We start from the raw sequence: 10,939 nt of genomic DNA on the forward strand, positions 1-10,939 counted from the left end.
TGGTCATAAGTGGAACTGCAGCGCTGCAATTTCCTTCTGTTTTGTGAGGAGCAGCCAATCAAAAGAAAGTTGGTGCAAAAACATCAGTCCTAAGGTTGACATAAGATAAATAGGGCCATGGACATGCCCTCCAACATGAACTCAAACGCTTTGCAATATAGCATCACTGTGATCTTTAGACTGATCCGACCAAAAACCAAGCTGATCTGATGAAATGTCTACGAGGATTTTGTCAAAGTATCCGGCCTGGAAGGAGCAAAAACTGCATCTTAAAGTGTTGCTTTGTTGGAACTTTGTAGGGGCGGTGTTGTAGCATGTGGAGCAGCAACAAAAGGCACAGATTTTTGCAAGATGATGAGCATGACATGGGGCCAGACGTTGTGTGAACTTAGTAAAAATAGTTAATATAAAATATCTTTCATTAAAATGTCCTGTAGTGTTTGTTAGGTTAAATAATTAAGGTTTTGTTACGGTTAAAAGGAGAAAAAAAAAAAAGGACACAAGCCCAAAGCAGCCACGTCTGAATCATATTTTTATTTAACTTCAGTTGATCGAGTAAGAGTTTATTTATTTCAGATGAAGAGGCAGAACAGAAACACAATAAGACCCCCTGAGGCCAACACGTACAGTATGTCACACTTCTAAACCACCAATGACGAACAGTTTTGAGAAAATGTTCCCAGGACCACGTGCAGGAGAAGCAATGCTGAGGCTGTGAATTTCTCCTGAGTCCAGACTTCAGGAGGACGGACGCACCGATGAGTCTCAGGAATAAAGTGGATTTGTTTTATTCTTCGATTCATATTTTTCAGCTTTCTGTTCAGGAGCACCTGAAATATTCTTAAGGCTGACTTATTTTAGTAAATGTCGTGGCTGCAGGTTCAATGTTTAAAGCCAAATTTCCCGAAGAAAAACAAAGAATTTAAGGTGGACTGAGCTAATATTTTGCAACATTCAGAAGCAGATACTTACAGGAAACAACTGTTTATTTCTGGTTTAATAATCAGACACTGAACATGATCAGATGCACTTTTGAAGTCACAGGAGGAAGCTGTGAAGGTTAGAGGCGAAGCACAGCTGGCGTCCGACTTTGTTTCTGAGGAGTTGCATGGTGAAGTTTTAAACTCTTCAGATTTCAGAAATGAAAGCTACACGGGCAAACTATGGATTCGGTTTCATTTAATGTGCGCTGCCACATGCGGGTGTACTGACTGCATGTGTGTGTGTGTGTGTGGGCGTGTGAGTGCTCAGGGTCGGCAGCGCTGGATGAATCGCGGGTACAGGCAGACGTCTCTGATGTGGTGTCTGTTCAGCAGCCAGGTGAGGAAACGCTCCAGACCCAGACCATAACCGCCGTGAGGACACGTGCCATACTTCCTCTGAAACACACACAGAAGCCTGTTGAAACACACAGCTACCAACAACTACACACATGCAGTGATGCAATAAAGCCAAACGTTAGGGCTCATTCCAGGTGGGCCTTAAAATCTTGACTTCCTGTTTGGTGGTCCTCGGAGACAAAAAGTTTGGAAGCCACTGCATCAGCCATAAGAGAACCACTGTTATCTAATGATAAAGCTGAACAAGGATTTGGTCCCCAAGTCCTGAACTGTCTTTCTTCTGGCTAACGTCGACTAGCGCATGTTTGATAACCTTATTCAAGCTAACGTTACAAACTAACTGCCACGTGAGTCGTTTAACTGCACAAAGTAAAGATGTAGTGAGGTGCACAAAACATCTGAGGTCAAACCAGTGTTCATTTACCTGGTCTGTGTACCAGTAGTATGGAGTCGGGTCGATTCCCTCCCTCTTGTATCCCTCCAGCAGCTCTTCAGCGTCCCAGATACGCATCGACCCTCCCACGATCTCACCAACATTTGGCATCAACACGTCGACCTGCAGCACAGACAAACATACGATACTCGAGGGATCCAGGTAACTCACGTTTTTTGTTTTTGGTAAAACAGAGACAGACCACTGTGTGTTATACTTGTATAACTATGCATGTGACAAATAAAGAACTTTGAACCTTTACTGTGTTTAATGAATATATCAGATCATATCTTAATAAGGCCGCTGGTTGTTTCCTGACATGCCGCTGTATCACAACTGCCGTTCTGCTGTCCTGCCTTTATTTTTAAGATAAAACATTGTTTTTAGTCACAGATGACCTGCTTTAGTGAAGCTCTACACCTCGTCTCTCACACCACAGGTCACTCACACTCTCCTGCCGAGCCTTTAACTCACTCATCACCAACTTACTTATACTTTAAGTCTTTACCTTTTTACCTACTTAATGCTCAGGTTGAAGTGAAGAGCTCATGCTCCTCTTCACACAGAAACTGTACTTTTAGTGAAGGACATGACCTCCCCGCTCTCTAACCAGGCTTCAGCCACACCGCAGCTGGATCTGTGAGGTTCGTACCGACTCGGTGAGGCGTTTGTCCTCGGTGCAGCGCTGCATGTAGAAAGACTTGATCTCGGCCGGGAAACGACAGAGCAGGATGGTCTCGTTGATGGTGTCGGTCATCAGCCTCTCTGGAGCCTCGGGGATGTCCTGACAGAGGGAGAAATATCGACACAACAGGCAAGTCAAAGAAAGAGAGAGAATCAAAGAAAGACTTCATGAATATTCAAAATAAAAAAACTCTTCAGGTAGGAGAAAACCGTATTTATAAATTGTAAATGATTGCAGAACATCTGAAAAGACCAAAGTTTGACAGCTGAGCTTTTTAACAAGTTGTACAATAGTGCCCTCTACAGGCGTCTCTGAAAACCGCAGCTCTCTGCTACTGACAGGATCTTTGAAGATCACTTTCCTGTTTGTCTGTCACAAGTGTAGGCCGGCTTAGACGTTCAGAGGAGCTGGTGTGAATAATACTTTAAGGAATGAAGATGTGGGTGTTTTTGGAAAATTTTTAACATTTTAATCGAGGGGACTGTTTTAAAACTTAATAAAACATTGATGAATGTTTAATGGATTGTATGCACTCATGAATTTGAATTGTTTGGAATATGTTTGATTAATTTTTTTTTTGATATCAGACGTTTTGGGGACTTTATAAGATGAGCTGAGCAGCTGAATGATGTGCTGTGTTCAGCCGTCACCTCTCCGAACTCGTAGTAGGTGCCGTCGTCCTTCTTGACGTCATGCTCTCTGAGCCACTCGATGGCTTCGCTGTAGTTCATCCTCTTGAACGGCCTCTTCGGGGGTTTGAAGTTCTGGAAAAGCCATAGTCACCAAACAAAATATCAACTTTACTACCACATGTGAATGTTATGAGGTCAAATGCTCCAGAATAGTTAGAAAAATGACGCAGGAGCACAAAACTGTCGCTCGTCACGTACAGGGTTGATGTCGTAGAGCAGCTCTGCGGCGGGAGATTTGAGCACTCGGTCCACCACGTCACACACCAGGTCCTCAAGTCTGTTCAGCAGGTCCTCAAATGTAATGAAGGGACACTCCGCCTCGATGTGAGTGTATCTAACCATGGAGGACAATAATAAAAACACTGTAAGTAAATGATAGATCTTTGCAGAAAGGCTTTTAAGCTGTAACGTGGCGACTCACTCAGAAAGATGTCTGCGAGTGCGAGACTGCTCGGCCCGATACGACTGGGCGATACAGAAGGTGTCGCCCAGGGCAGGTATGCAGGTCTCCAGGTAGAGCTGAGAGGACTGCGTCAGGTACGCCTGCTCGCCAAAGTAATTGAGGTTAAAGAGCGTGGAGCCGCCCTCCACCTGAGTCTGCACCAGAGTCGGAGGAGTGATCTACACCGGAAAAATAAATTAACGATTATTGTAGAGCAAAGCGATCCTCAGTCTGATGCCGAGCTGTCTGCTCCTTTTCACACTCAACCCTCAAACTTACTGCTGCTGCATATTTTTCAGAATAAAGGAGAAACGGGCCAATCACAAAGCAGGATAAAATAAAACAACCATAACGGTTTGTAGTTATTACCGACTTTATTTCTGAGCGAGCAGCTGTCGAGTGAGACTTCTCTGTACTATTAAACTGCACTTTTATGACTAAAATATCTGTAATCAAATAAACAAACTGAAGAAGTGATTTGAATGCATTTGGATTTGATAAGAAGATGTAGCACCAGGCTCTTATCTGATAGAGGCTAAATCCTTCAATAGGTCCCAGATAAGACAATCAGCTAAAAACTACAAACTTAGGCCACAGACAGATATTTGCAGGTGGAATATGTGACCAGCTACACTCAAGCAGCTGCTTTAAGAAGACTGGAAAAAAGCTATTTAGCTTGCATCTGGCCAGCAGCATCGACTTGACGTGACTAAGGAGCTTTTCAGTTCAGGTGGATCTGATTCCTAATCTGCAAAACTACTCTCAACCTGTGACAGAGGCACAGAGTGTCACTGACTAAAAGTGAGGTCATCAGGTTTGGGGGTTTCTTTCCTTGTTAGAGGTGAAGAAGCAAAAACAAAACAAACCCAACCCCACCACATTTTGGCATCCACAATAAATCTGTGCTTCACCTCGTAGTACCCACAGCTGAAGAAGTGGTCCCTGAAGCACTGTGTGACTGTGGATCGGACTCGGAGGATCTTGGAGACGTTCTCTCCTCTGATCAGCATGTGTCGGTTGTTCAGCTGGACGTCCACGTCCGACTCCTCGTTCAGTAGGTTGTCGGCCCCGCCCGCCGGAGCTAAGCCAACCAGCTCCCAGTAGTCGCCGTGCAGCTCGTGGCCTCCGGGCGCCTGAGAAAAGAAGACGTGGAGAACTCACTGAACATCTCGTCCTGCATCTGCAGAGCATCTGTAACGGCTGAGGAGGCTCATCAGTGGAAACAGACGGTTTACTAGATTGTTCAGGTTGTTCCTCAGTCATGGTTCAGACTTTAGCAGAAGACAAAGTTTTCTGTTCTGTTCAACTATTAGTTTAACACAACATATTTACTGTACACTGATAAAAATAACAGAAACTCAAATCTCATTACTGAAATACACTTTCAGTCATGCGGTGATTTCTTGTTAGGATGATTCCAGGAAGAACTGTGGGGCATGTAAACATGTTGCTCTGGGTGACCTAGTTTCCTGTGAGCATGCACAGGCAGAGCAGGTTTCTGCAGCAGGTGAGTTTACCTGCTTTCCTTCAGGAACTGCAGTGACGGTCCCATAAATAGCCACCGTGCTCTCTGTGGACAAAACCAAGCCGTTGTAGCACTGGCACTAAAGACAAGAACAACAGAGAGTCGCACTCAGAATCAACTTCAGAAATTAAACAGCTTCTTTTTAAAGCACCAACTTCAAATGAATCACTCCCACCGATTTTGTTAAATCTTTGATTCTCTGCTTAGGCCTGGTGGTAGAGGATAAAAAGAAATGTCTTGAACTACATTCACGGCCAAATGTTTTAGGAGCGGCAGTTAAACGTTTATCCCCCCCCAAAAAACAAACAAACAACTTTTTAATCCCAGGGAGCTCTTTGCAGCTTGTGAATATGTTTCTGATCACTCTGCACAACAACACAGAAACACTGTGAATAAAGACAGAAGCAGCAAAGATTGTGAAAAACCACACCGGTGCCAAACTTTTGGCCGTGACAGGACATGAACATTTAATTTTTAACCATAACATGTAGCTCACAGTGTAGAAAGGTTAAAAATGGGGGTTTATGAAGCTTTACCAGCTGATCGGAGAGGACACACTGGAGGAAACCGGTGCCATCTCTCAGCACAAGGAACATCAGGTTCTTCCCTGGAGGAGACAAAATAAAAAGCAAAAAAACATAATAATACACATATGTTGACTCAAAGTAACATTTTAATTATTTCTATCCTCTTAAAAAACTTAATTTGGCTCAATCTTAAAAACTGAATCTTACTCATTTCTCTCTTTTCACAGTCAGTAAAGAATCTTAAACTTACAAATTAATCTTTTCATTTCAAGTTTGTCATTTTGACATTATTCTTAAATGCAAAATAATTCAGAAATATCCTCGTTTAAGCCTTTAATGCAGCTGTCCGTATTATAAATGAATAACAAGCAACAAATCAGTTTTGAATTCTCTGACTTTGGAATCTTAAATTGAAATGAGAATGAGTAAATACTGAATGGATCGACTGTTTCCTCACCCTGCCTCCTGAGGCGGTGAACCCATCCAAACACTTTGACCCTCTGGCCTCTCTTTTCTTGGAGACGATGGATTTTAACCTGAAATAAAGACAACAATCATCTTTAAATCATCACCAGGAAGAAGAAGAATCAGTGAAATGATTCAGACTTTGGAGTCATATTTCTATTTCTATTGATTGTTCAGCTAGTTTGGGGTTTAAAACAAACTTCTGTGTTTCAGCTGCTCAATTCAAACAGCAGCAAACCAGCCAAAGCTTATCGCTCCACACAAACCATTCTGGTTCAGGAATGTCGTCTGTGAACTGTTTTCTATCTACACAAAGCCAGTTACTTTCAGCTTAATCTGCTTTCTTTGTTTTTAAACTGTATGTGACTTTTATTCAGAAATGCTGCATCCGCTGCAAAATATTAAAAATGAATGTAAAGAACCAAAAAGTGAAACTTTAAGGAACAGGTTAAGAGGGCTGTTCTTATTTTTTCTCATATATATTATTTTACAACAATTCTCATAAAACGGTTCCCAATAAGGAGGTTTATAAATCTGCAAGCAACCAAAAGCTCAGGCCTTATATTTCAAATTAAATGTAAACATAAATCAAGCATAATGCAGTCATTCAGTGATTTCAGATAGAAACGAAACAAGCTGTTTACTTTGAACTGTGAATCATGCAAAGCTACTCTGAGTCTAACACTAAAAAGATGGAGCTGGAAATGAGGCTGCATTCAGAGCTGCTGTTCTTTGGACTGTTTTTTGCTAACTTCTGTGTTCAAGTTCAATCAGACTTAAAACCAAACTTTATAACAGGAGCAGGAGCCAAAATACAGGTAAAATAAGAAAGACTGACTGCTTCAGCCTCAGGCAGACTGGGATCGTTCTTAATGACGATCTTCTTGGCTTCCTCCAGGTTCTTCTCTCTCCTCTCGTTGTCCTCGGCCTTTACGACAAACACAGCGGAGCCATAATGAAGAGAAAAGCACAAAACGATTGAATCTGTAGAATGTTTTGTGTGACCCACTGATTGTAGGAAACATCTCGAGGTTAGACACAAACCTCCTTCTTTTCTTTGGCATCGTTCTTTATCTGCTCGCGGTTAAAAGCCTTCTTTGCGTTCTTCATCTGTGTCTTAGAGATCACCGCCCAGCGCTGAGGGAGACGAGGAGGAAAATGAACTGAATCAGTCATTAATAACAGTTAGTAAAAACAGGTGCTGCAGCTGGTACTGGAATAAAACTTGCAAAGTTGGGTTCAAAATGGTAAAGATTGGATTTCTATCCTTGTTAAAGTGATCATCTATAAATATAACCAACCTCTCCCTCCTTCTGGGACTCTACAAAGATGGTGGGGAACGGCTCCTTTCCAGCAAACAACAGAGCCTGTGAAGATCCAAAGACACAGTGAGGTGCTGACAGACATCCCACAATCCATGCAGCCTGAAGCATTTTTACCCGTGCACATCTGAAGTAAACAAACAAGTTACCTTGAGAGGAGTTTTGAAGGGTTTCTGCTCCGTGCCATCTCCGTCTTGGTCGCTGCCACATTTATCTGACACATACAGCTCACCTGAGAAACACCAGCACAGTCGGCTCAGTATTTTCTCAGTATGTGCAATCTCTTAAGTTTCTGGCGCTCAGATTTTACCTGCGTTCAAGGCAGGGCTTACTCGTCACTCAAGAGAATTAAAATGCTGTGAGAAAAACACATTTAAAATACTTCCACACATCGGTACTAACAAGGACAAGAAGGAGACGTCACATTTCTCCCACGTTAGCGCCCTCTTATATGAGAATTGAATTTAAACTTCTGCCCCTCATATATAAAGTCTTGCAAAATCAGGCCCCACCATATCTCAGACCTCAAAGTACCAAATTATCCTAGTAGAGAACATTGTTCTCAGACTCAGAGTTTCCAAAAGAGGAATCAGAGACAGAGCCTTCAGCAACCGGCTCCTACACAGGAGATCTTCCTGATAGCTAAAGAATGTCAGACAAAGAGGCAGACACCCTCTGTACTTTTAAGTTCAGGCTTCAAACTTTACTTGTTCAAGCTTATGGGATCAGGTCATCTTGCACCATCTCTCATTTATTCTGGTTCCTTTTAAAAGTGAGTACATCCTCATAAGTGACCGTGTGACCCTTGGGGTTCCCTCTTTAATATTGTAATATAAAGCTAATGAGGTGACTGGCGCTATATAAATAAAACTGTATTCCAATTTAGTCCTGGTGAAGAATTTGGAGATGCAGTACTTTTCACACTTACTACATACCACTGAGCAATGTGATCAGCAAGATTGCATCATGTGTTCAAATATCTGACATGTAAAATAGTCAGCCTCCGGGTAACAACAGGCAATGGTAAAGACTAAGACTGTCACGCTTTTTATCGTTACACGAACTTTACATGTAATGTGTAAAAATCTGCTGTATATTTACACCACATATGTGTGAATTCTATCATAGTGACACCCTAAAATGAAACCGAAAGTACCTTCAGTTTTCTGCTTGATTAAAACAGACTGAAATACAGTCACGGGTTAGATGTTGGTTTGATCAATTAAATAAAAGACGGTGAGATATTCAAATCCAGGTCTGCCGCAGCCTCCTTTTGCTTCTCCACTGCAAACTGACAGCTGCCGTGGCTAAATGTTAGCATATCCTTGCTAATGTTTTCGTTTGTATAATGACTTTCATTGGTTCTGCAGCGGTAAGAAGGGCCGATCGATGTGTGATCATGCCACATATTAGCTCACATCATTCCAGAGACCTGACAGAATCAGAAATCGGCGTTACACAGCAGTCTAACTGCTAACATCTCTGCAACTGATGCAATATTAAAGCCACACATGTCTGTGGGAGCTAGCTAACCAGCTAGCTCACTCTCCTTCCTTACCTACTGAGATCTGTTCCACATCTTTCGTTATCTCCGTCGCCATTTCGGCTCTGTTACTGCAGCAGCAGCCCGCTAAAACGCGCTAGTTTTATATTTAAAGAATACGGAATTTAACCTCCAAAGCCGACGACCGGTATTCACTGCTAACCGGTTACATGCAACTTTGCATCAGCCCTGCTACAGCCTGCTCTCACACACACTGAAGGGAAGAGGGAGGAGACTCAAGTGTGTTTTCATTTCCCAGGCGCTGATTGGCGAGAGTGGAGACGTCAAGCAAATCCAATTGGTGGAATACCGCGTCAGTCAACTCATGTGCCATAACAATGCGACCAATCAGCAACGGGGACTGAAATCAAAGAAGACTCTTGTGGTTGATAATAGTTTTTCTTATTTTGCTTCTTAGTCTATGAATATTTTAATTGTTTGCTATAATCATTGGGGGCAAAGATGCTTCCGCATTTGATGCTATAATTTTTTTTAATTATTTAATGCTACCATGTGCCCATGGTTCCACATTCATAAATGTAATTTTATGAACAGAAAGCCAGATTTTCAGTCAGTGAATCTGTCTGGGTGATCTTGATACCTTTCACCTTAAGTAGAACTATTTTCTACTTTTAAGCTCTGGACACATTCAATACGCTGGTGTGTTGTGTTTAGATTGAATGTGTTCTGACATTTATAATTTAAGAATTCATCTCTGGTCATGGGCTCTGTCTGTGACAGTAAGACATCCCATTCAGTTCCTCTCAGAGAGGTTTTTGTCCATTCCTCACTGGGGATGTCCTGTAGTTTGTCTCTGATCTCTGACACAGCTGCCGTCACATCCTTGGTGTACCTCTCAGGATGAATATTGATGCTGGCTGAGTCGGGAGCTTCACTGAGACTTGACAGCAAGGTGTAGTTGTGTAGAAACTGGGTGGGGTCCTCTGTGTGAGAGAGCTGCTCCAGCTCAGTGTTTCTCCTCCTCAGCTCAGAGATTTCCTAATGCAAGTTACCCTTAAAGGAAGAAACCTATGACAGAACCAGGCTCTAGAGGGGGCAGTCAACTGTCGGGACTGGTTGGGGGGTGACTGTGAAGAGAGGGGAGGGAGATGGGGGAGATGGGAGAGGTGTTAGTAGTTAAGGGGGGGGGGGGGGGGGGGGGGGGGAATTAAGCTGAAATAGAGGTGGGGGAAGAAGAGGTGACATTGGAAGTAGTGAAAGAAGGAGTCACATATTAAAACTGGAGAATATGTTGTACTTGTTGTAGTGTTTCATCATGGGTCCAGTTTTTACCCAGGTGCTTAAAGCCCTTCTTTACCCTCATGTAACACCAACAGTAATTTCCAACCACTATTTCCTGTTCCTGTCAGTCAAACAAACAGACGACAAACATCTTCTATAAACAGGAATAATGTCATTTTATCGGATTAGAAAACATCTAATCTAGCGTTGATATTACACTGCTGTTTAGTGTCTGGCTAATCTCAGTGTCACCAAAATATCTGCCCTACATGTCAAACAATGAGAGAACTTGAAACAGTAACATCACCTAGCAGCTTATTTTAATTAGTGCTAACGTTGTGTTTGCTGGCTAACATTGCTATTATTATAGTCACAGTTAATTGACTTTGAATAGCTTTATTTCAAAAGTAATTTTACAATTTCACAGCCATTTAGCTGTGTTAACTGCACATGCTGTAGGTCATAAGGCGTGCATGGATCATTTTTATCATCAGCCTCTTATCTTTTGTCCACCACAGGCTTTGCCATGATAAATTGGTCAGTTGACAACCAGGAGCCGTACACCTTAACCTCAGAGGCCAGGACATCCAGGGGCAGTGTGAACACGCACTTGTTTAAATGGGACGCAAGACGGACTATAGAGGGCCACCCCCTTGCCAGACAACCAAGTGCTGTCCCTGTCCACGGCCAGTGTGAGAAGGACTCTCACTAAAGTCAACCCAC

The 10,939-nt window shown here is 42.6% G+C and overlaps 1 protein-coding gene across 1 annotated transcript; it reads right to left on the minus strand.

Moving 5' to 3' along the window:
- Positions 1 to 524: 524 nt before the first annotated feature.
- nars1 (asparaginyl-tRNA synthetase 1) lies at positions 525 to 9,175 on the minus strand. The gene is made up of 15 exons (XM_085357953.1): positions 8,990 to 9,175; positions 7,581 to 7,663; positions 7,411 to 7,476; positions 7,154 to 7,246; positions 6,948 to 7,037; positions 6,102 to 6,180; positions 5,654 to 5,724; positions 5,110 to 5,196; positions 4,504 to 4,725; positions 3,572 to 3,771; positions 3,349 to 3,484; positions 3,109 to 3,222; positions 2,426 to 2,557; positions 1,765 to 1,896; positions 525 to 1,379 (listed from the first exon to the last, which is right to left on the minus strand). The coding sequence occupies exons 1-15, from the start codon at positions 9,030 to 9,032 to the stop codon at positions 1,248 to 1,250; spliced, it is 1,680 nt and encodes a 559-aa protein (XP_085214079.1). The 5' UTR covers positions 9,033 to 9,175; the 3' UTR covers positions 525 to 1,247.
- Between the last annotated feature and the right edge of the window lie 1,764 nt (positions 9,176 to 10,939).

Source organism: Diplotaxodon limnothrissa, linkage group LG7 (genome assembly GCF_057381915.1).
Source record: "Diplotaxodon limnothrissa isolate DT_005_m linkage group LG7, D_limnothrissa_male_GT1.1, whole genome shotgun sequence".
Lineage (NCBI taxonomy): Eukaryota > Metazoa > Chordata > Actinopteri > Cichliformes > Cichlidae > Diplotaxodon > Diplotaxodon limnothrissa.

What these genes read in the sequence shown, in the direction of transcription:
- nars1 (XM_085357953.1), bottom strand. Translation starts at nt 9,032, where the DNA reads ATGGCGACGGAGATAACGAAAGATGTGGAACAGATCTCAGTAG. An exon ending in CAGTTCCTGAAGGAAAGCAG is followed by an intron (nt 4,726 to 5,109) that starts GTAAACTCACCT and finishes TTCTTTTCTCAG; the next exon opens with GCGCCCGGAGGCCACGAGCT. An exon ending in ACTCGCAGACATCTTTCTGA is followed by an intron (nt 3,485 to 3,571) that starts GTGAGTCGCCAC and finishes CTCCATGGTTAG; the next exon opens with ATACACTCACATCGAGGCGG.